The 25,603-nt window shown below is 41.3% G+C and overlaps 1 protein-coding gene across 1 annotated transcript; it reads left to right on the top strand.

Moving 5' to 3' along the window:
- Window positions 1–4,054: 4,054 nt before the first annotated feature.
- Window positions 4,055–25,193, top strand: CDR2L (cerebellar degeneration related protein 2 like). Its single transcript, XM_051995143.1, has 5 exons — window positions 4,055–4,650; window positions 18,569–18,681; window positions 19,319–19,467; window positions 20,371–20,535; window positions 21,896–25,193. Exons 1-5 carry the CDS (start codon window positions 4,572–4,574, stop codon window positions 22,794–22,796), a joined length of 1,407 nt encoding a protein of 468 aa, XP_051851103.1. The 5' UTR covers window positions 4,055–4,571; the 3' UTR covers window positions 22,797–25,193.
- The last annotated feature ends 410 nt before the right edge of the window (window positions 25,194–25,603 follow it).

The raw sequence follows: 25,603 nt of genomic DNA, 5'->3' as shown, positions 1-25,603 counted from the left end.
GCAATTTCCCTGCGTAATCTACAGTCACAAGAGCAATTCTGTCATATCATGCAAAGTAGGGAAATTGGAATACTGAAGAAAAGCTAGTTATGAATTATAGTGGAATTAAATCATACGCTTAATTTAAAAGATCAGACACTAATGTGAGAAAAGCAATCACTGAAATACTTTGGTCTAAGCAAATCCAGCTGGTAGCAAGTGGATTACTCAAAATTGGAATCAAGCAATTTTTCAGAAGGCACAATGGAAGTGAGCTAGAGCAGCCTGAGCTTGAAGCACCACCTGGTGGCTTTCACAGATAATGCTCTCTGAGTGCAATCCCAGCCTTGCCCACTAGGAGTCACATCAACATGAACCCCGGTTTTGAAATTACATGGACTGGTTCTTCTTTGGCCGGTTTTTTTATTTCCTTAAAGAACACTAGTAGAATAATCATGTATGATTTTGTTCTTTCAGAAGCCATATTTTCTCTGTGTGAGTTGAGCAAGTCACTTGACCTCTCTATGACTCAGTTTCCTTATCTTTAAAATGGAAATAATAATAATACTGCCTCTGGGGTTTGTGGTGAACATTAAATAAGATAATTCTTGTAAAGTGCTTTGCAAATCTCAGTGTCATCATTTCCATCACCCCAACCAAACTCTACCCTGTTTCTATTTAATTTCATTGTTTCTACCCTTTATTAACAATTCTATCATTTTCCCCAATATAGTTTGAGAACCACAACTCTCCAATCATGATAGCCCTCCCTACCAATCCTTTTTAAAATGGGGAATCACATTGGCAATTTCTTTGTGCTTTGGCATTGTAATCGTGGTCAATAATTCCAAAATTTCATCCCTGAATTTCCCCACAACTCTTAGGTCATTTAAGCAAAGACTGGTAAATGGCTGAATTCCTAAGTGAAGCATGAGTAAATTTTCCCCACAGAAACTTAGTTTTGTCAACAATTGTAGCTGGTGTCAATAAAAAGTTATTTAAAAAACAAACAAACAAAAAAAAACAATTGTAGCTGGGACTAAGGGCAGAGAAGGAAAAGCTAAGGAGTTTGAGGCTTTAGATCAGATATAGCCACAATTCAGAGAGGATTCAGAAGTTTGTCTGAGCCTAAATTGAAGAGCTCATCTAATAGAGGAAGTGAGAGCCTCTGTTTTTTTAATTCATAACTGCATCAATCAGTCAATACGCATTTAGTAAGCACCTCATTAAATTTGTGCCAGGCCTTGAGCTCAGTGCTGCAGATACAAAGAAAGGCTAAAAACAGTATTTGCCATCAAATTGCTTATTGTCTGATGGAGTATAGGAGTCAGGATTAGAATATAGGGTCAGGGTTAGGAAAGGAGTGATAAACAATTTAATATAACAAGTATATCCCCCTCACCTTCCTATCTTTAATCTCCACGTCAATCAAGCAGAGTGCCCCATTGCTCAATCCTGAATTTGGCCTTTAAAGCCTTTCATGATCTGGTTCAAATATACCTTTCCAATTTTTTTCTACATCATGTTTTTTCATATACCCTTCCAGTCAAACTGGTCTGTTGGCTATTGTCCATATATAACATTCCATCTCCTGCTTTCTCATCTTTGTAGAAGTGGTCCCTTCCAGAACAGTCCTTTTCATTCTTTCCTTCTTGAAATTACTTTGTGCTTACTTGTGTGTGTGTGTGTGTGTGTGTGTGTGTGTGTGTGTGTGTGTGTGTGTTGTATTCTCTTCCCTCTTCACCCTATTCTATAATAGAAGTTCCTCTGGATTGCATTGTGGTCTTTTTATCCCTAGTATATGATGCTGAGTAGGTACTTACTCAATGTGAACTATTGAGTTGAGTTAATAAATATTTGTTGACTTGAATATGACTTCTTCAGAACCTTTACATGTTCTAGAAAGCTGTATAAATGATGATCCAAAATTCTCGGAAACCACAACTGGTACCCATTTCATCAGTAATCAAAGGGCTCAGAGACATGGGCAAGCACTGTCTTCAGAAACTAATATGATTTTGTCAGAGGAAATGTTATTAAAGAAAAAGTGTTGCCATCTGCTTTGCTGCTGCCCCCTAAAGATCAAAGAACCTTTCCATTTAACTTGCAGCTGAAACCTTCTCTGTATATTCTCTATTTGAATGGAGACTAGTCACTAATTGGTCCAGAAACCTGGCAATAGGTTCAGTCAGATTAGTCACATGAATCCTCAATTCTCTGTCATTTGGAGGGGATGGTACAGGAGGAAAGGGCAGTGGAAGCTTAGAAAAAATGGGTAGGAGAAGAGAGATGAGGTTGGAGAGTCAGATGCTGGATGAACCAGAGATGGGAAAAACAATTTGGGTTTATAAGGAGACAGCCTCTTCAGACTTAATAGAAGGGGTGGGAGTGATTTCTGGTAAGTGTGTGTTTCATGATTTCTATTCATATGATTGATTCCTTTAAATCAGCCTCAATATTCATCTGGTTATTAAATTTTTTTAAAATAAAATTATTATTAAACAAATAAAAATATGTATTTCTAGATCTTTGAATATCTGAGTTTGTATTTTTAGAGAATACAAGATAGGGATGGAAAGGAGCTCTTTTAACTGTTGATTTCAAACTTATCCAAAAGAAACCTATCTTCCCAGAGGACTGAGCAAGATAAAATGGGCTTTTAAAGTTAGGCTGAAGTGGACTTTTGGTCATGTGATCTGGGTTCCATTTAGCACTTAGTAGATACAAGCAGCTTAATAATCTCTTAGGGCCTCAGTTTTCCTTTATATAAAGTGGGTATAATAATACTTTCATTGCTTCCTAGGGCTGTGGTGAAAAAAGCACTATGCAAACTTCCTATATAAATGTAAGTTACCGTTGGAATTGTCTCTTAAAAAAAAGTGTGGAATTTCTTTCCAAACAATTTTCATCTGCCTGGAATGTTTTAGAATAGATGTATCTGGGCCAAGGGCAGGGTGTAGAATCATTGATTTAGAATTAGAAGGGACCCAACACCCTCATTTATAGATTAGGAAACTGACCCAAAGAACTTGAGTGATTTACCAAAAGTAATAAATATTAGAACCTAAAACCCCAATCCAAGTCTTCGGGCTTCAAACCCAACACTGACTCTGAAGTATTAATTTGCCTTCTCAAACACTGGTCTAACCCTGGATATGCCCAACAGAAAGCCACAAGAAAGCAACTGTTAAGTGCTTGTTGTGTGCAAAGCAAAGTGCTGAGAATACACATGGAAAAGGAAGCCATTCCAGTTCTCAGGGACTTCACCTTCTAATAAGGGAGAGAAGATATGGAAGGTTTCCGCTGTGAGTCAGATGGAAAAGTCCCACAATCCTTAGGGTGCAGTGGCAACTCAAAGGGTAAAGCCCCTTTTTAATGCCATTTACACGGATAAAATAAGACTAATTTCTGATTTCTAACCACAGGCATTTTTAGTGGCCAGAACTTTCTTTTCTGGGTCTACACAAGATAAGCGCCTGCAAGAGCACTTGCCAGTCGGCATCTCCACAGGGATTGCGGTCCCCCCACCCCCACCCCCCCGGATAACTGAGGGATTGGGCGGGAAGCATTGGTGTTCCTAAAACTCTTGGGTTCAGGGTCCTGGGCTTTCTCCATAGAAGTCTGGAGAGAAAATAGTGGCCTAGATGGTGGTGTTGTTTTGACCTAGTTGGCACGTGCACAAGAGCAGCTTTCCTGTCAGGAGTCACCCACCCGGGCCCCGATACAGCAGGACCCCTCCTGATGTTGCAGCAGCTGGATTCCCCAGTGGGGAGGAAGGCTGCCGATAGGACTGGAGGAGGAAGTGAGCGAGTCAAGGAGATGGGTGAAGTCGAGGAAGACTAGGGCGCTGGCTGTGTAAAAAGAGAAAGGAATGGGTAAGAAGTAGAAGGATGCACGTAGGTAGAGGTATGAAGGAGTTGGTCTCAATAAATCCCATCCACCTTCTTACTTACAGCTGGAGCCTTCATCCTCCAGGCTCCTCCCCCTGTTTTGCATACAGCTTCGTGATAGGCCCGGCGACGTGACCCGGCTCCTCCTCACCCCCTCCACCGAACGTGGGGAGGGAAGAGAAGCTGCCGGCTGGGCTACCCGGCGGGCGGGAGGAATCTGCGGCATCAGCCACGGGGCTGTCTCCGGACTGAGCCGGTGGCTGCGCGCGGACCGGGTGCGGGTGGCGCTGGCAACGGCTCTGGGGCTCCGGGAGGTCCTCGGAGCTGCGCTGCGCACGGACTCTGCGCCTCTCGTTCTCCAGCTCTTCCCCCGCCCTCCATCCTCCCTCCCTCCTTCTCCCGCCGTCCCCGCCCCCCAGCCCCTTTGTGCCGCCGCGGCTGCAGAAGACTCCGGAGCCACCCAGGAGCTCCCTGGCCCGGCCCAGTCCGATCCGGCCGGGGGGAAACGGAGGCAGTGATTGGAGAGCCTGGCGCGTACGCCCCGTCCGGGGGGCCGATGGCAAGGGGCCGCGGCGCTGGCTGGGGCGCCGCCGCCCGTCCCTCTCGAGGCCCCGCCTGCCTGCGCCGCATTGTCCCGGGCCCGGAGCCCCGGGCCCTGAGCTAGGAGGTACGCCGCAGCTCCCGTCCGCCCTGGACGGGCCCATGAGGAGAGCCGGAGGCATGGAGGACTACTCTGGGGAGGACGAGGAGTCCTGGTACGACCAACAGGACCTGGAGCACGGTAAGGGGGCGGAGAGCCCTGCCCGGCAGATCGCAGCGGCCAGGGGCGGGAGTGATCGGACGGGGCGCACTGCGCTCCTGGGGCGGTGCGTGTGGCCAGACTGCCTGGGGTTCCGGGGGAGACGAGGGCGCTGCCAGTGGGTACCTTGATCTGACAGCCAGCTGGGGACTAGTGGAAGTCCTGGCTTTCTCCTCCTTCTTCGCCCCCTCCTTCTCTCCCCCTTCTTTCTCCTTTTTTCCTCTCTCCCTTCCCTTTCCCCCCCTCTCCCCCAGGAGAAATGGTGTCCTGGGACTGGAGCATCCCCTTGTCCAGCTACGAGCAGCACCTACATAAACTCATCCCAATCTCAGGGAGGACATACCTGCCAAAGTACCTCTTTAGTACTTGAGAGAGTCAGAAAACAAAGAGGGGGTGGCCCAGAAAACTTGAGGGAGGGGAGCACCTTTTGTAACATTTTGTGGAAGGGGAGGGTGATTCCTAGTTGCCCTTAGCTGAACCTGCATCCCTCCCCATCAGTCCAGTTGGGAAAACCTAGCTCAGGAAAGTTCCCCCCAACTTAAGGGGGATGAAACAGACCCCCTTTCAGGACTCTGGGCTAGTCAGCAGTGTGTAGTGAGGAGGCATTCAACTTGAAAAATGGGTAGAGGGAGAAGGGGGCTGTCTGGGGCTGTGAAAATTAGAGCAGGAACTTGGAGAGGCAAGTGGGATCCCAGGGGAACAGCCAAAGAAAGTGGGAGGCAGGCTTTTCTGTAAGGAGGGGAAATAGGATGGGTCAGCCTCTGTGGCTGGGTGAAGGGGGATGGTGGTGAGGTGGCTGAAGTGACATCACTGCTGATTCAGGAAGAGGGAGGGGGTGTTTCCAGCAGGAAAGGAAAAAAGCTAAGAGAGGGCCAGCTCTTGGTCTGTGCAGCTGGCATCAGTCTTGGGCCCACGATGCTAGTCTCTTGGTCAGAGTCTGGATGCACCGGCCTGATTCACGATCTTGCTCCTGGGATATGGATTCTACGCAGATCTTGCCTCTGAGCTGTTTCCTCCTTCCCAGCATCTCATCTCACACTCGTTTTCTCTAGCTGATCATAGACTCATAAGGTTACATCCTTGTTCTCAGAAAGACCCCAGTTAACAAACCTGGAAGCAAGGACTGCTGAGATGTGGTGGCTCCAGGTGTCAGTCTCCCCATTGGTAAGGGCATGATAAGAGGCTTTATTACTTTTGATCTCTGCTGGTAAGAGGTCAGAGAACTATAAAAATGTCTAGGGTCTTTTTTTTTTTTCCCTCTTCCACCAAATTTCAAATATAAGGCATCTGGGGAGAAAAAAACAACTGATGATATTACTGCTGTCTTCATTTCCACTCATATACCCTTAATGAAAGCTTTGGCACCCTGCCTCTTCCAGATGAGGGAGGGAGCTGGAGAAATGGAATGAGATTTAATAACTCTGGAGAACTGGCAAAAGTGGGATTGTCTGCACTCTCAGCCCAGCTGTGCCGGATGTTTCTAACGTGTTCCAGGAACATGAGTGGGAGGTGGATCTAAAGAGAGTATACATAAAACCATAGAAATTTAGAGGTCACTTAGTTTAGATCCTCTGTTTTACAGGTAAAAAGACTGAGTTTAAAAAAAAAAAAAATTAAGTGATTTGCTGAAGGTCCCAGAGAACTCTTATTTTGTTAGGGCTGGGAAGGTTAGAGCTGTTAAATTACTTAAAAGAAAAAAATCCCTGTACCCCCACTCCTATGTACATCCAGATAAAGACCAAGTAATCCAATGTTCTTTACTGAATTATAGGGTTGGGACAAGAAAGGATTATCTAAGGTTAATCCACTTATTTTATAGAAGAGGAAACTGAGGCCATAGAGGTGATGGGAATTACCCATGGTGACAACAAATGGCAGAACTAGCAATCAAACCTGATTTATTGAGGGATTTGAGGGAGATTGACTTTCCGTTTTATATACCAACGCTATTTTGATTCTCCTTTGTTGCTTCCTTTATTTAATTTACTTAAGTGGTCCAGTAGAAAAAGTACTATACCTGGAGTCAGGTATTCAAATCTGGCTTCAGACCCCAGCTATGTGATCCTGGCAAAGTCCTTAACCCCATTTGCCTTAGTTTCCTCAACTAATGTTAATATCAGTGAGAATGAAATGAGATAATATTCCCAAAATGCTTAGCAACAGTGTCTGGCATATAATATATGTTATATGTTATATATTTATTCCCTCAAAAACTCAAGAGGGTTTTTTAAGAGCATTAAATGATATAATACATGCAAAGTACTTTGTAAACCTTAAAGTGCTGTACAAGGTCTCCCAAAAGTCTTGGTGCTATTTCAATTTATTTAAGCTTCTGGGACACCTGTGTAATTGTAAGTTATTATTATCATGTGCTATTATTTATTGCCATGTTGCATTATAGTCATTTCATTTGAGTCCAACCCTTTGTGACCCAGTTTGGGATTTTCTTGGCCGACATACTGAAGTGGTTTGCCATTTTCTTCTCCCAGCTCATTTTATAGAGAAGGAAACTGAAGGAAACAGGGTTAAGTGACCTACCCAGGGTCACACATCTAGAAAATGTCAGAGGCTAGATATGAACTCAAATCTTCCTGATTCCAAGCCAGTGCCTTTCCACTGAGTCATCTAGCTGTCCATTTGTTACTTTAGCTGCTGCCAAATTGTCTTGAATTCTATTTAAATTTTGTATATATTTTACATATTTTATTTCTCATGAAGTATAATAATAATATAGCCCTTTAAAAGTTCATTAAGCTCTTCATATATGTTATCTCATTTGAACCCTTAAAACAACTCCTTAGGTAAGGTACTATTATCCTTTTTACATTTTACAGATGAGGAAACTGAAGTTGACAGAGTCATACAACATCTGAGTTGGGATATCTAACTCAGACCTTCCCAACTCTAACATTCTATCCACTGAACTACTACAGGGACTTTCGTTTCTTTCTGTGCTCAGTCCCTAGCATATGATGTTTATTAATTGCTGCAAACTCAAGATCGATGCAAAAGAAAACACAGTGGGGGAAAAAAATAATAAGAAAAATAAAGTTTAAAAAAAAAGTATGCTTCAACTTACATTCAGACTCCATCAGTTTTTCTGGAGGTGCATAGCATTTTTTATCATAAATCCAGGGCATTTTAAAAAGGGAAATCAACCAACTTAGATCTTATTTTTCCTTTAAAAAAATTTTTTTTATTGATGCCTTTTTCTCCACTCCTATTCATGTTGAACCCTGTAACAAAGAACAACAATTAAGTAAAATTTAACAAAAAGACATCTGATTTCAAACGCAGCTTTCTAATACCTGTGCTCCTCTACCTCTGTACCAACGGGATAGAAGCACATTTTGTTATCACTTCCCAGAGACCAAAATTGTTATTATGTTCATCAGAGCCTAACAGTCTTTTTGTGCTGTTTTCATTTATACTATTTTAATCATTGTGACTTGAAAGTAAAATACTTATTTTATTTTTAAACAGCATTTTATTTTTTTCCAATTACATGTAAAGATAATTTTGAGTTTCAAATTTTCTTCCCTAAGATTAGCAAGTTGATATAGATTATGCATATATGTGCAATCATGTAAAACACATTTCCATATTAATCAAAATACATTATTTTTGTTTTTAAAATACATTTAAAAATGCATGGGTAAGCTCTAAGATCCAAATAAACTCTAAGGACTTTCCAACTCTAAAAGACTATATATGACTCTGAAATTCCTTGCACTGTTTATGCAGTGCATAACTGCACTTTTATATTACTCTTTATATTACCCCTGTTACTTCCATCTCTAGTCCCAAATGGATCCAAATCAGCTATCTAACACTGAGCAATAATACAGACGATATCCTTTTAGCAGCCAAAGAATCTAAGCGATAAAGGAAATTCAAACTGGATGGTAGTATCCAGTGAATGGTCCATGATCAGAAACTCATGGAATACTAGTCCTCAAGATCCAGATCTCTTTTACTAATGATAATGACAGGCCTATTGGTTGGTAATTCTTAGCCCCTTAGAGCAGAAGATAGAAAGAAAAAGTGAAGAATGAAAAGAGTCCTTTCCATTTTATTATTTTTCCTTTCCTTTATGGGAAAAGTCCATAAATAAGACTATTGGAAATGGAATTGTTTCTAAAAGGAACACTAAATGTATTATCGAAAATTACTTTTCTAAGGAAAAAAATACGAATGCTGCCTAATTATAATGGCCAAGCTAGGCCATGGAGGAAATTAGAGGAAATATACCTCCCACCCTTCATTTCAGAGATGGGAGGAGATATCGAGGTAAATTATATTTATTAGTTGATATCTTTGTTGGTTTTACTAAATCTCTGTTTTTTACAATTTGTTACGGCAGGATGGCCCCTACTCAGTATGGAAAGACAGAAATGAATGGTGTAAAAACACTTTTTTAATCAACAAAACTTTTTAATGACCTTTTCACCTCCTCCCCACCTCCAGTATTGCTGTCACACCCCATTGTTTATTGTCCTGACCAAATAGATTATTAAGCTAAATTCTATCACCTATATGACTTTGAGGCAGGTCCCTGTTCTTATTGGTGAGGGTGAAGGGGGAATGATCCATGCTGTGTCCCCTCTGCTGCCTCAAGCACCTGTAAAAATAGAAAAAGCTATTAATTATTAAACATCAGACACTCTTTACCCTTCCTCCTGACCAAGCATGTAAAGAACTGTAGGTACCATTTTCATTCTCAGTAAAAGGTGGCTGCTGAGTCATGAAATGACAAGGACTTGTACCAGTGCCATGGCTCTTTTCTCTTCTAGCCTTTGACTTTGAGGTTATAGAGGCAAAGGATAACTTAACCTTAATATAAAAAAGGGATCTTAGTGTCCTGCCCCTCTTAGTATCTCAGAGGTGACCCTGGCTCAACCCAAGTGGGTTGCCATTTTTCAGGTCCTTAGGTGAGACTTCTAATCTCTTTACATGAGCAGTATCCCATACTTCCTTATGTTTGAGTCTCCCTGGTTCTTGGCCTCCTTCATTTTTTTCCTTTCTGATTATTTTTTGGAGATAGATCAACTTTCTAGGAGACATTATGGCACAGTCCAAAGAACTTTGGCAGTGGAAAAGACCTTGATTCTAATTTTGCTTCGGGTATTAACTAGATGTATGACACTCAGCAAATCACTTAACTAGATGTATGACACTCAGCAAATCACTTAACCTGCATTTTAGTCAGTCAGTCAGCATTTATTAAGAGCCTATTAGGTGTTAGGAACTGTGCTGGAGATACAAAGAAAGATGAAAAATTTTAAGTCCTGCTCTTAAAGAGCTTATGTAAATATTGTACAAAATATGAATAAGTATATTTAGAATATGTAAATAATTAGGGACATGCAAGGTATATACAGAGAATATGAAGATGATCTGAAAGCCTGTTTATTGTTCACTCATGACTCCATTTGCAGTTTTCTTGGCCAAGATACCCAAGCAGTTTGCCATTTTCTTTTCCAGATCATTTTACAGATGAGGAAACAGAGGCAAAGAGGTTATGAGATGCCCAGTATCACACAGCTAGCAAATATCTGAGGCCAGATTTGAATTCAGGAAAATGTGTCTTCCTGATTCTAAGTGTAAGAGTTCTATCCACTATGTCACCTAGCTGCCCTGAAAGCCTGTTTCCTCACCTATAAAAAGGAGATGATAAAACCTCACAGCTCAAACTAGATTAGGGATGTTAAGCATTTTGCAAACCTTTAGAGCACTGTATAAATGTGAGCTAATATTATTTCTCCCTGCTCTTGTCAGCCCTGGGATAAAGTCTGTCTCTTCAGGTTCAAGCTTTCTATTCTTAGTCTGTCAGGGTCATCGTGTTAATGAGGTGTCTCCTCCGAGGACCACTTCCTGGGCTCAATAGACACATATTTCTTCTGCTGACTCTCTCCTGAACATGATCAGCCGGAAAAGAGTAGAATTATATTGCTTGATAATATATGCCCTTAGCTTAGTCACACAGTAAGTAGTTCATGAAATATCACTACATGGACTCATGGCTTAAATTAGCTTGACACAGTTTAATTCGTTAATCAGGTTCTTAAGAGACTACTTTTTTTTTCTTTTTGTTTTGTTTTACTTTCTTCCAGATTAGCCTCAGCTCTTGGGTTTTTCTGCCCTTTCTACTGAGTCCATCCTAGAATCACATATTGTATTCCCTCTGCAACCCCCTTACCCTAATTCAGTGATTTTTTTTGGTCCCCCAAGAGTCTTTCCAGAAAGCTTAAATAAATTTCTTCTTGATCTGAAACTTTTACCCAATTTGTGGATAGGCAGTCTACTATCACTTTCTCTGTCTCTCTCTCTCTCTCTCTTTTTTTTTTTTTTATTTTGGCTTAGGTAGTTGATGTTAAGTGACTTGCCCAGGGTCACACAGCCTGTCTGAGGCCAGATTTGAACTGATGTCCTCCTGACTTCAGGGTTGGTGCTCCATCCACTGCACCACCTAGCTGCCCCCTATCACTTTCTCTAAGCTAGTATTCTTCCTCTCTAGCTTTCAAACATTTTCTTTTATAACAATGATAAAAAAGGTTTATGGATGCTTTTTGTTTTTATATCAATTTAGTGTCTACATATTTAGACCAACCTCAACAGGGAACTGAACAATTGAACCCTCTCCTGTAATAAGGGAAAAACAATTCAAAGGAAACAACCTAATCAATCCATCCTCTAACAAAAATAAATGGCTACTGCCTCAGTTTCCTCATCTGTGAAATGGAGATAATAACAGCACTTATCTCCCTGAGTTGTTATGGAGTTCAAATAAGATAATGTTTTTATGTTGCTTTGAATTTTAAAGTATTATATTAATGCTAGTAGTAATAGTAATAGCAGCAGCAGTAGCATTAGTAGTAATAGTATTGGAAAGGATGCTATTTACAGCTCTTCACCTGTAAAACAGAAATGTAAAAGAATCCCTAATAGACAGTTAAAGGATATGAACAGGCAATTTTCAGATAAAGAAGAAATTAAAGCTATCTATAGTCATATGAAAAAAATGCTCTAAACAACTATTTATGAGAGAAATTCAAATTAGAGAAAAAACTCTGGGAATCATCTCACCCCTATCGGATTGGCTAAGATGGCAAGAAAAGAAAATAATAAATATTGAAGGGAATGTGGGGAAACTGGAACACTAATGCAATGTTAGTGGAGTTAAGAACTGATCCAACTCTTCTAGAGATTTGGAACTATGCCCAAAAGGTTATAAAACTGACTACTCCTTGATCCAACAATACCACTACTGGCTTTGTGTCCCAAAGAGATCATAAAAAAGGGAAATGGACCCATATGTACAAAAATATTTGTAGTAGCTCTTTTTGTGGTGGCAAGGTTTGGAAATTGAGGGGAATGGCTGAACAAGTTGTGATATGTGAATGCAATGGAATACTATTGTTCTATAAGAAAAGATGATCAGGCTCATTTCAGAAAAGCCTGGAAAGACATGAACTGATGCCGAGTGACATGTAGAAGATTCAAGATTCACAATATATATACAGAAAGACTCAGTATTTAAAAGACCCCATCATACTCATCATCCTCCCCTTTGTAGCACAACTGGTTCTGTACTTTCTGAGCAGCTCACCAGGTTCATATCTTCTGGCCATCTGAAGCATTGTTTGGGCCAGCTATCAGCCAATCAATAAGCATTTATTGTTTGTCCTTCATGAGGAGGACCATTACATCAGAAAGGTGATGCTGTGATAGTCAAGTGAATTGGATTTAAGTGAGGGAGGGCCTTGCAAGGGCCTGCCTCACTTTCCCCTCCAGAGCCATCTGGGTCCACTGGCCAGATAGAGATCAGGAGGACTGGAAAAAACCCTGGATGCAATGGGAGACCTTGTTTTTTTGGTTTTTTTTTTTAAGTTAAAGTCAAGACAATGAAATAATCCCTACTCACAAGGAAGGCAACAGGAACATACATAAATAGCCAGGATAAATTTGAAGAAAATATAGAGTAGTCAAATTTGAAATAACTAGGTGGTTCAATGATTAAAGCGCTGGACCTATAATCAGGAAGATCTAAATTCAAATCCAACTTCAGACACTTACTATTTGTATGATTCCTAGGCAAATCATTTAACCTCTGTTTATCCACTGGAGAAGAAAATGACAGTTCACTCCAGTATCTTTGCTAAGAAAATTCAATGTGGAAATATGAAGAGTTGGACACAACTTAACAGTTAAACAATTTTAAATAGAAGATAATGAGAGGGAGAGAGAATCGAAGAAATCAGAAAAGTCTTCATATAAAAGATGGTGCTTGGGTTGTGTCGAAGGAAAAAAAGTATTTGTGATGGGAGTACATATCAAGGCAATCTGTGGGACAACTTGTGTGGAGATGGGAGATGGAATATTGTATGAGGAAAAGAGGGATCAATTTGGTGAGAGCAGAGTTTAGGTGGGAAAGTTATATACAACAAAGCTGAAAAGATTGATTGGAGCTAAGCTGAGAAAGGAGCTTTAAAAACTAAACAAAGGAGTTTTTATTTTATTCTAGAAGCTATTAATAGAATGCTACTTGAGCTCATTGAGTAGGGGAGTGGCCTGGTCAGATCATGTTTAAGGAAAACAGCTTTATAGCTGCTACAGGATAATCTAGTAGTGGTGATTTCTTCAAGAAGTTCTCCCAATAGTTGGCTGGTAGCCATTCTAGAACTCTTGATCCACAAGGTTATTGCCAAGGTATTGAAATAGATAGGGTGTCAAGCCTGGAGTCAAGAAGACTTATTTTTCTGAGTTCAAATCTGGCCTCAGATACTAGCTGTGTGAACCTGGGCACATCATTTAACCCTCTTTGCCTCAGTTTCCTCATCTGTAAAATGAGCTGGAAAAGAAAATGGTAAACCACTCCAATACCTCTGCCACAAAAGAGGTCATGAAGACTCAGACATGACTGAAAAGATTGATTTTTCAAGATCACTAGTGATGGCCTCTGCACAGGGAAGAAAACAGTAAGGCAGGAAAAACTTGCTAGGAACTCCTTTCTGTGAGGATTTACTAAGAAAAAATCTGCACCAGCTCCTGTGCTTGTAGTCATCATTGCCTCAGATTACAGGGGAGGGGAAGAAGGAGGAGAGAAGTCCATTCTTCCCTTTGATGAAAAAAAAAGTCCAAATTAAAAAAAAAAAAAATGACTGAGCCATATCAGATATGGACATCAAGGGGGTTGGAGTGGCTTCTGGGACCAGACAGCCAATAATCTTCAGTAGTAAGGTTTTAGTTTTAACCATACTCATAACCTACATAGAATGACCATCCCCCTGCCTGTAATTTAACTCATTCATATTCATATTCATTATCACCATCCCAAGTTTTAAAAGTAGTCCAGGAGCATATTTGTATGTGACTTAAAGATGAAGAAAGAATGCATTCCAAGCACGGGGGATAGCCAGGGCAAAGGAATAGAGATGAGAAACATAATATTGTGTGTGCGGGAGCTGATTTGATTGAATGGTAGAGTACAAAAGATTGAATAATATGCAATAAGACTGGAAAGATCGAGTGGGTTAAAATTCTGAAAGCTAAGCAGAGTAGTTTATATTTGATTCTAGAGACAATAGGAAACGTCTGAAATTTTATCAACCAAGGGGAAATAATATGGTCAGATCTGTGCTTAAGGAAAATCACTTTATAATTTGTAGTAGTTAATAATCTTTATTAATTACTGGAATTGTAAATCTTTTTGCTCTTAGGTAGTTCTCAGCAGTCATCCAAGTTTATTGGTTATTATTTATTTAATAAATTGGACAATACCTCTTTTTCCCATTGTATCTATCAAAACTCTCCATCTCAGGAGCAGCTAGATGGTGCAGTAGATAGAGGAACTGCTCCTAGAGTCAGGAGAAACAGTTCAACTGTGGCCTCAGAAACTTGATACTAGTTGCATGACTTTCAGGCAAGTCACTTAGCCTTGATTACCTTGCCTAAAAGAAAAAAGTAAAATAACACTCCATCTTCTAGGTTTAAATATATACAAATATTATATTTTATATATTTATTATATATTATATTCCATATTATATAATTAAATTTTATAAATATGTTATAGGTATATAGCTTACTTACAAAGTAACAAATAATAGCATAGTTATACATAATTATTTATATTTTTAACAATGAGAAAAATCCCAGCCAGTTATCTTTAACCATCAGTTCTACCTTTGTCTTCTCACTTTTGAAACACAGTCCTACTATTCAGCTTCTGAAGATACCAATTAAAGTCTCTCCTCAAGAATTCTCTTTATTTATAATGCTGAATGTCCCAAAAAGTCTTAATACAGTTTTAGGCTTTAATAGCTTGGGATACCCTGTATGAATGTTTCACATGTTTCTCTCAAGAAATAAATTCTTTCTTTTTATACTGTCTCTAGCCATGACAAGAAAATGGTATCTTCACAGCATTTCTTTACAATTTCTTTACAGATTATTAAAACTTGATCCCCACTGACTTCTCAGGAAATGTGGTTAAATTCTCATTGCTCCATGTTCCAAAGCCTCTAAGTTTTTATAGCATCTGAAGAAGAGGCTGATATTAAAACTGATTTTATACTTAGATGCAGCTCCCCAGCTGCCAGTCCAGTAAAGAGCACATGTCTTAGCATCCAGGAAGCAGGGTGACTATACAGCTCCATGAGGAGTGACTCTGATAAAGTTCCTTTTATCACTTGATAAAATATCAAGTGAATGACTGGTACTTCATTGATCTGGGCTAGCCCAGACTGATCTCCTCACTAATCAACCTAATACATTCACATTTATAGTTCTGTGTGCCATATTTTGAGTAGGATTTAGATTAAACTAGAGGATAACCAAAGAGTGGTAAGGGACTTCAGGGTTATATTGTGTGAGAATTAGTTGAAGTTGGGAATGTTTGCAGATGGTAACTGTCATGAATTTGTGGGATTAGATCTTTATAAATCATGTAGAAGAGGGGTTAGGCTTGTTCTCCTTGACCCCAAAGGATAGAACTGAGAAAAAATAGATACTATTCCCCTCCACCCCAGTTTGAGTTTAATGTATGGGGGAATTTCTAAATCATTGGAATTGCCCACAATTAAAATGGGTTTCCCCTTAAGGTAGGGACTACCATTGTCAAAGTATGTTGAAGTGATTATTTGGGATATGAATTATACTGAATGGCCTTTGAAGTCCCCAATTTTGTGATTCTGTAAGAATTTGTCCAATAACATTGAGGACTCCCTCTGGTTCTTTTAATATTTCATTGTGACACTCATCCTTCACTCTTATCTATGTGAGCAGCCCCTCTCCTGCTACTCACATAGATCCTTCATATCTTCTTGTCCCCACTTGTCATATACAAGTAATCCATAATATCCTATACTCTACTTATACCTACCAAAAATATTCCTTTTGCCCTTTGGCCATCTGCAATTTTGACTCTCAAGAAATTGTCATGTGCCATTATTTCTAGCTATCGAGCATCACTACTAAGTGATGGTAGATATCATAATTAAAAAGATGAAATGTGGCAGTACCAAGCAGTTTGGGATCTCTGAAGGCATTAACCAGTTTCCAAAGTATGATCCAACTCAATTACCTGCTATTCAATGCTATTTGTGCTCTTTTCATTCTCAAAAATGCAGTGCCTCCAGGTATATTATGGATGCTAGTAGACCAGCTCATTGAGCTTGTGTAGTCTGAACAACATGTTTTCCATCCAGTTGGGTTTTTCATATGTTTGGTTAAACTGATATTCAAAAGGACATAGAAGTTTTGCATAGTCCTGGGATTTGATACAATTATCAATAGAGAATCTCACCATCAATAGACAGTCCTTCTATTTGGACTGTGAACAATAGTAATAATAGTTAATATTTATATAGTACTTATTATGTATCAGCACTATTCTAAGTATCTCGTTTGATTTTCACAACAGAGGGAGGGAGGTGCTACTATTACTCTCATCTTACAAAGAAACTTGAGGCAGACAAATTACATGACTTGTCACAGAGCTAGTAAATTGTCTGAAGTCAGATTTGAACTCAAGATCTTGGGTCCATTCCTCTCTCCACTGTCAGAACCTGAATATTAGGCAACATCTTAAGTGTCTCCTTTTCTCATGGCTCACTTGATTTTGATACATAATAGACCCCTAGTCAAAGTTATGTATATAGATGCATCTGTCTTGTATTAAATCATGTATCATATAAACATGTGAATGGGTGACATGTTGGTTGAGGAGAGCCTTTAAGACTGGTTTATTCTGTGTGTATAAAAATCAAAATGTTTTTAATCAAATATGCAACAAAGAATTTTTTGTACTACTCTCAGTTATGTGACTGAGCATGCAATCTGCTATAGAAAAATCTTGAAACCCCGCCCTATTCCCTTCCCATATCTTAATAAGTGATTTAATAGATACATAAATCATTCTTATAAAGATTTTCTAAAGAAGAGGAAGTAGACTGTAGATTGGTGCTTGTGAATTCTCTGGCACCTCTGCAAAGAGGACACGTACTTTGTTTTTTGTTCTTGGCTACTATGGAAAGTCCTACTATAATACATTCTGTATTTGCCTTTCTTTTTATAACATTGACCTCCTTGAGATACATGCCAGACAATTGAATCTCTGGCACAATGGGTATAGTTATTCTAATCACTTGTCTTCGAGGTCTCTTTGAAAATAACAGTCAGGATATAGAAGTGCAAAAGGTTTCTGAGTACTCTGCAAATCTTTGTCATTCCTTTATTCTCTACTTTCTTCTCTCCTTTCCTTTCCCCTCAAACAGATGCTACTCATGGGCCCATAGCACCACTAACTGGCAAGAGAGCTTTGACAACCATTTCTGACTATTCCTTAAACAATCTACTACCCCTACCCCAGTCCCAGGTAATCAACATATTAAAGACAAACTTAGTTCAGACAGTTGATTGACTTAGCCCACTGGGACTCAGAACTCCTGAACTCAAACAATCTATTAGCCTTAAAGGGAGAGGGAAGATGAGATGGGACATCAACCCCTCCAGTAACTTATGGTGTGTACTATCATATGCACTACTCTTATTTTCTAATATTAGCTTTCCTCCATCCTCACCTATGTCTGTCTTTCCATAAAAGTCACCAAGTGTCAAGGTATATTTTGTCTTAGTTTGGAGAATCCTAGTAAACTCATAGAATTTCTTTTTTGCAACAGATGTTGATATATAAGGTAGAGTTATGTTCATGATAGTCTGCTTGCTTATGCTCATCCTGAATGCTGCAAGGCAAGATGGTCATGTCCCAAGAAGTGACTTGGTGCCTCTGAGCTCATAATGGAACTCATCTCTCCAACTCTTTAACTTCTAATTTCACTTATACTGAAAATGCTAAGATGGATATGCTTTAGCTTCCCGCATGGTATATCAGCTCTCTTGATATAACAGTTACATGTTACAAATACTAACAGTTAAAGCTTGTAGTTAAAAAAGAATTCTGATTCTTAGTACCTTCTGTTCACTTTCTCACGATTCCACCACAAGTTATTATGAAAGCATGGTGCGGAAAGTGGTTTTGTATTTTTAAATGATTCTGTGAGTCTCCATAGATAAAGATGAAATCCAACAACGGCCATCATTCTCATGAGGTGATATGATCCAAGTTGTACCTAAGGGAGATTAACTAGGCATCTGTGAGAAGAATGGTTTGGAAGGGAAAGAGATAAGAGGTGGAATGAGAAGGTTATGGCAATAGTCTAAATAGATAGTAATGAAGACTTGTAACTAGGTTAATAATAGCAAAAAATAGAAAGGAAGAGATAGAAATGGGAAACATTGAAGAAATTGAGTTGGCAGATCTTAAATCAATGACATGGGAAGGAATGGAGAAAGATCACTCCAAGGTTACAAACATGAGTTCTGTTTTCACCCTCCTCAGACCTACACTTGGCAGCAGAGCTGGGAAAGACACTGTTAGAGCGGAACAAAGAGCTGGAGGAGTCCTTGCAGCAGATGTACTCCACCAATGAGGAACAAGTGCAGGAGATTGAAGTAAGGAGGCTGGGAGACTGGGGCTATGGGTGGTGGTAAGCAGAAAGCCTTGCCTCCTCTCTTCCATTTCTAAGGCTTCACTGACACAACCACAAAGAATCTAGACCTTTTTTTCTTTTTTTTTCTTCTTTTTTTTTTTTTTTTGGCCAGGAGTCTGTATATCCCTCCATTCTCTCAGTATTCAGAGGGTAATTTAGAACTTCTGTGTCTTCATTGGAGTTTTACATCCTCCTCCTAATGTTTTCAAATCATACTCCAAAACCAAGTTTGAGAAACCATGACAAAAATTTCTTGCCTCTTTAGTCTTTCCCCCTGCTTTTTAATAGAATCACTCAGTTCTTCCCCAAAGAATCAAAAAAGACCTGAATTCAAATCCTAATTCAGCCATTTACTCATTGTATTGGTATGAACAAGTCACTTATGAATTACTTGAGTCTTAGTATTCCCATCTGGAAAACTATCCATAGTATTAATTGTAGTACCCAGGCTCACAGGATTCTTTTGGAAAGTAAATGGGTTGATCTAGGTTGCAAAGCATTTTGCAATCTTTAATAAGGCTATAAATATATAGCTTTAAATTTTATAGCTTGAAGGCTATAAAAAGTGTTATTATTCCCTTATCACCATCCACAACCAGTACCTGACAAAGCAACTGGACACATTGCGACAAGTGAATGAGCAACACGCCAAGGTGTATGAGCAGCTGGATGTGACCGCTCAAGACCTGGAGCTGTCCAACCAGAAACTGGTACTAGAGAGTAAGGCTGCCCAGCAGAAGATCCAGAGGTGAGGGTACCCATTGGGGAGGGGGAAAGGGATCCTGCAGCTAGAAGGGGGATGATACTTCTCATGGGGAAATATATGTGTATGATAAGTGTTTATATAGAAGCCCATGCATGTGGGTGTTGGGGAGTGAACTCTCCCTTTGGATTTTGGCATCTGGGCAGATATTGAAAGGGTGGTTTTAGAAGAATTTCCTTCTTATGACTAGATCTGGGACAATAGATGGACTGCTGGATCTGGAGGTCAGGAATTTGTATTCACAGATTCTGACTCAGATACTTTCTGTGTAATGCTAGACATGTCACTTAACTTGTTTCTGCCTCAAATTTCCTCCTTCATAAAATGGAGATAATAATGGCAGCTATCCCTTAGGGTTGTTGTGAAGATCAAATGAGAGTACATCTGTAAAATGCTTTGTAACCCTGAGAGTGCTACATAAATTTTTATGTGAGGTATCCCAAAAGTCTTAGTGCAGTTTTAGGCTGTTTCTCTCTATAGATATACACATATGTGTGTGTGTGTGTGTGTGTGTGTGTGTGTGTGTGTGTGTGTGTGTACTAACATGTATACACAAAAGCTTTTTTAATACCCTGAATATATTTATGCAAGTAGCTGTATTATATACATTGGTATATATAATACTTGGGTAGGTAGACATAATATACACCTATCCGTTTCAGGCCTGACCCACTGTTCCCATATTCTGCATTACCCTCTAACCCAGAGAGAGCTGCCAACATTAACATTCCACCCTTGGTCTCTCCATCTGCAAGGAGATGTCTGGATGAGGGCCAGGCACAGAGCTGACCTCCTCCCCTCCATACTGTTCTTAAAAAACCAGAAGTAGAAAAAAAGACATTAAGTAGGGTACACAACTTGTTTGATTTTTTTTTCACAATCTTTTAGCCTGACAGAAACCATAGAGAGTCTTCAGACCCAGGTAGAAGAGCTTCAGGGACAGGTGGAAGAACTTAGGAGCTTGGAGCAGTTACGGGTCCGAAGAGAGAAGCGAGAGAGACGAAGGACCATCCACACCTTCCCTTGCCTTAAGGAATTATGTTCCAGCCCTCGGTATGTTGGAGGCAAAATGAAGAAGGGAGAATGGGGACAGGAACAGAATTGGGATCTGGGGAACAGAGGGAATATCTTGGCCACTGATATCCTAAGGGTCTTAGGAACCAGAAGGATTCTTAGTATCTGAATGCAGACAGGGAAGGAATGACTTAAACCCAGACCTGGTCTGCTACAAAGAGAAAGTACAAGGTTTTAGCACTTTAACTGGGACAGTTGGTTTCCTGACAAGCCATTCCCACTGAGATAGTTAGCCCTAAGCATGCCTTCTTCCTGGCCATCTCTCCCTCTATCTTCTCCATTTTCTGTTCCTGCAACTGCCAGCTGTCCCCAGGCAATGACATTGCCCCTTCATATACTCTGCCACATTCTAGTTAATACAATGCATTCCTTTTGCACAGTGTCTGCTTCTCTGATGGAAGGGGGAGGGAGTCACCTTTTCAGTTTCTCCTCCATTCCCAGAAATGTAGCATTCTTAGGGCTCTCCCTTCCCCAAGACATTGCTCAATGCTTGATTGTATGTAAGGATGATTTTCAAATAGTAATTTTCAGCTTCTCTCTCCCCTCACATCTGACTGGTCTGTCTATCCATAGACTGAAAGACCTTCTCAGCTGAATAGGGAAGTATTGTATTAGAAGAATCTATATTCAGGGGGTACCATGTTATATAATTGTACACAATTAAAAGACTATCTTGGGATTCTTTATTTATTAGAGTTAGAAGGGCCTTAGAGATCACCCTGGTTCACTAAACTCAGTGAGTTTTTCTGTGTGCCAAAACAGATATTTAACAAGCATTTTAAATGATGTTTAATGCCTTTTTTAAATGACTGTGCAAAAGTGTTGAGGATACAGAGCTGAGGGACTTACAGTCTAGTAGAGGTTGGAAACGGGAAATACACAAATAAGTGTTATCCAAAGTAGATTGTGGTTGGGCCAAAGGAGAGACCCAGATAAAATGCTTTAAGAATATTTGAAAAAGAAAAGAATACTTTGATTTGGATGGATCAGAAAAAGGCTTCATGGAGGATGGTGACCTTTGAACTTGGCTTGAAGATTGAAGTACATCAGACTTAATACAAAGTGAGTTAAATTGATACAGTCCTTGGCTTCTGGGAATTTCCAATCTAAGACAGATGGCGTAGATATATAAGGAAAAAGATTTAAGATATATTAAACACAAATTACTTTCATCACCTGCATTTATTGAAATAGAAGTAAGATGCTTTTCACACAGGGTAGAAACTGGAGAGTCTATAGCCACTTACATTCTTTGCAGAATAAAGTTTTCTCTGGATGCTTTTTTAGGGGGAGAGGATTAATAACCATGATCCCAGTGACCTAGTTCCTACCTTCCCAGGTATGAGGATGCCTTCCGCTTGCATAGTTCCTCGATGGATCTGAGCCCAAAGCCCTTGGAACGAGAGAATGAACAGCTGCAGGCCATTGTGAGTTCCCTGCGTTCCCAGGTGAGCCAGGAGAAGCAGCGGAAGGAACGGGCGGAGCGGGAGTACACCTCTGTGATCCAGGAGTACTCGGAGCTGGAGCGGCGAGTGTGCGAGATGGAGGGCTGCAAACTCCGGGTGCAGGAGCTAGAGGCGGAGGTGCTAGAGCTGCAGCAGATGAAGCAGGTGAAGACCTATCTGCTGAGCCAGGAGGACAACCTGTCAGAGGCCTTGCTGGAACCTCTCAACAACGCCCCTGAGGCAGACGATCCTGAGCTCGGGGGGGATGGGACCACAGGTAAGGATGGGGTCCCGTCCCCAGCAGCTTCCCCGGGCCACTCAGTGCGCAAGAGCTGCAGCGACACAGCCCTCAATGCCATCATGGCCAAAGACCTGGCCAGCCGCCACATGGGCAACTACATCCTCCACGCCAACAGCGTGCGCAAGCGGGGCATGTCCATCCTGAGGGAGGTGGACGAACAGTACCACGCCCTGCTGGAGAAGTACGAGGAGCTGCTGAGCAAGTGCCGGCAGCACAAAGACGGGGTGCGGCACACCGGGGTGCAGACCTCCCGCCCCATCTCCCGAGACAGCTCCTGCCGCGACTTCCGGGCCGGGGACGAGAGTCTGGGGGAAGACTGGGGAGGGGGGAAGCAGGGTGAGAAGAGCCTCATTCATCACGTGGAGGCCGTGGACAAGCGGCTAGAGCAGAGCCAGCCTGAATACAAGGCCCTCTTCAAGGAGATTTTTTCCCGGATCCAGAAGACCAAGGCAGACATAAATGCCACCAAGGTCAAGACCCACAGTAGCAAATGAGCCCTGCCTGCTTCCCCAACCCCTCGTTCTTGCCCCAATCCTCTTCTCCCCTCCTCCTCTCCCTCCCCCCCCCCCGCCCCGGAAACAAGGTACTCCCACCTCCTTTCTCTAGCTTTCTGTAAATGGGAGCCCTTCCTGATGGGAGTTGGGTGTGATGCTGTCACCCCAAGTTGGAAGGGCTTTCGACAAGGGTTGGGAGGGGGGAGGGAGAAATCTCAAGAGGACACAGTAGTTGATGATGATTCGAGACAGCTAAGGAATAGCCCTCCCTCGTCCCTGGGGTGAGGAAGGGGGAGTATGGCTAGCCCTGGGAAACGAGGTAGGAAGACAAACTGACCCCCTTTCCCAGGAGCTCCCAGTCACACAAAGGTGGTAGCCTGATGAAGCATCCCAGAGTTTATAAGCCAGACATCCCTCCTCTCTCCCCAACCTTCTGGCTTCCAGGTCATATGGCTAGTTCTCGGACATATGGCCAACTTTCTTTTCAAAGCCATCTGGATCTGGGAATTTTTTTTCTTCTTATGCTAGCTTCTCCCCTCAAGACTGGATGCACTTGAAGTGAGACCACCCAGAGCTGCTTTCTGCAGTCCTGGCTGGTTTCCTGGACCCATACCCAGCACCCCAGCTGGGAGTGCCACCCCAAACCCAGGTTTTTCATCACTCCATTTTAGCAGCAGCCATTTGTCCAGGACATCTGACAGGTTGGGGACAGACAGCCCCTCTCTAAGCAGAAAAAAGCCCCCTCTGAGAGAAGAGAGGGCCTCTGCTGTCAGGCCAGACTTGGGAGCCAGGTGTCTGTGTCCCCTGGAATGTCCTGGCTACCCCTCAGGAGCCAGCCCAGCACCATGTCTGTAGCAAGTGAACTCTGGGGAGGAGGAGGAGAGACCCTCACCCAGCTGTGAAGGAGCTTAAACTCCTGTTCTTACTGTTCTCCAGCCTTCCCAGAAAATGCCTCTGACTGTGTTTATTCTTTCAGGGGCTAGGGTTGAGGGGACTCCCACCTTGAGGGGACACCCCTCATGGCATTTGGGATCCCCTGACTAGCATTGTAGCAGAACCACTCCTTTCTCACTCATGCTTGTGGTTTCTTATCTTCCCAACCCCAGAATTCACTATCTCTGCCCCTATCTCAGGGACCACAATATCTCATTCACATACTCCATCCAGTGCCCATTCCTGGGTATATACAACCAGCATGTTACTCGAGCTTCAGCTTCTAGCCTGTCACTCCTGGGGCCAGCCTGACAGACTGCCCCTCACCCCACCCCTATACAGTATTCTCCACCCAGTGAGAAAGAACATAACTTGCCTCCTGAAAAATTCCTACTTTTCAACAAGATGGCTCAGCCTCCTCTCTTACCTTCCTCTGCCACTTGATTTGGGAGTGTGGAGGGGAAAGGCTTTAATTCTTCCTGACTTTATGGTTCAGTCTAAATAAGGTCCAGGAATTCACAGCCCTGCTTCTAAGACACCAAATTCCAAGTTTTAATCCTCTCTGCAGCCCCATAAACATTAGCAGCCATAGAGCCTATTGGAGGAAGAGAGTTGCCTGGCTCCAATCCTGGGAGCCCCCATGCCTTATTTAGAAGCAGAAAAGCAATTTTCTTACGCATTCCTGAAGGCACCCAATCTATTCTTGAGGCATCACTGTGATGGAAGCTCTGGTCTTTTTTATTCCCTTGGTTTTGAATCTTCATCCTGTGGGGCAGGAGAAATTCTCCAGTCATTTGTGCGTCTCTTCTGGCGGGGTAAGGGTAAAAGTGGGAAGGAGGAACTCCATCCTGTCCAGACTCCAGCACACTAGCATCCTACCAGCTTCACCTTTGAAGTATACATGAGAGAAATATATTTACAAATGCTTTATTCTCTTCTTAAATTAAAAAAAATTGCATCAGTATTCTGAAAGCAGAAGTTGCCTTCAAAGATATGGATCCTGTCTGACTCTGTACCATTCACACACACATACATACAACCCTCTGTTTTATTAAAGAACTTTATAGCTCAGGGGTTCTTAATCTTTTTTGGGTCATGGTCCCCTTTGGCAGTGTGGCGAAGCCTATGGACCCTTTCTTAGAATCATCATTATAAATGTATAAAATACCAGTTATATTGAAATAGAGTTATCGCAATTGCAAAAAAAGTTGACCAACTCTAAGAGTTTCTGTAATATAGTTGGAAAGGGAAGGAGACAATACTCATTTCCCTGGTGGGCTGCTTCTATGTAATTCCTCCAATGGAATTTCTCTTTTGCTATTTAAAAAAATGTTTTATTGATGCTCTGTGTTTTATGCTACAGTCACTTTCCATTAAATTTAAGCATCCACAACAGACAGTATAATCCTGCCTTATAACAAAGATAAACAGAATTAAACAAAACCAACCTTGTTTGACACTATATGTAATGTTTCACATCTATAGACTTGTGCCTTCCTCCTGAACGAAGGAAGCGTTTCATCAATCCTCTAGAACCAAGACTCAAAACATTTTTGAGAATGAGATTTCCTAATCCCTTTCATTTCTACTGGACTGGCTGATAGACAAAAGTTAAAAGGCCAACAAGAGTGCTAGTTAGAATGAAGGAATAGGAAAGCAATGAGAAGAGGGCCTGGCCTTCAAAGAACTAATTGTCCAGTTGGAATTGTAAATCATCCAATGACAGTGAGGCAAGGAGAAAGCCAAAGAAGTTTCCCCGAAGAATCCAGGTGCTCCCTTGTAGTTGCTCATAATGAGTTCTCCTGACCAGTCTCAGGAAAGCCCAGGGGGCTGCTTATATATCTGAAAGGCTCAATTCAAAGTATGAGTCTCAG

This window comes from Antechinus flavipes, chromosome 4 (genome assembly GCF_016432865.1).
Source record: "Antechinus flavipes isolate AdamAnt ecotype Samford, QLD, Australia chromosome 4, AdamAnt_v2, whole genome shotgun sequence".
Taxonomy (NCBI): Eukaryota; Metazoa; Chordata; class Mammalia; order Dasyuromorphia; family Dasyuridae; genus Antechinus; species Antechinus flavipes.
The sequence above is the reverse complement of the archived record's forward strand: the minus strand, read 5'-3'. Positions and strand labels throughout refer to the sequence as shown.

What these genes read in the sequence shown, in the direction of transcription:
- CDR2L (XM_051995143.1), top strand. Translation starts at nt 4,572, where the DNA reads ATGAGGAGAGCCGGAGGCATGGAGGACTACTCTGGGGAGGACGAGGAG. An exon ending in CCAACAGGACCTGGAGCACG is followed by an intron (nt 4,651 to 18,568) that starts GTAAGGGGGCGG and finishes CACCCTCCTCAG; the next exon opens with ACCTACACTTGGCAGCAGAG. An exon ending in GCCCAGCAGAAGATCCAGAG is followed by an intron (nt 19,468 to 20,370) that starts GTGAGGGTACCC and finishes ACAATCTTTTAG; the next exon opens with CCTGACAGAAACCATAGAGA.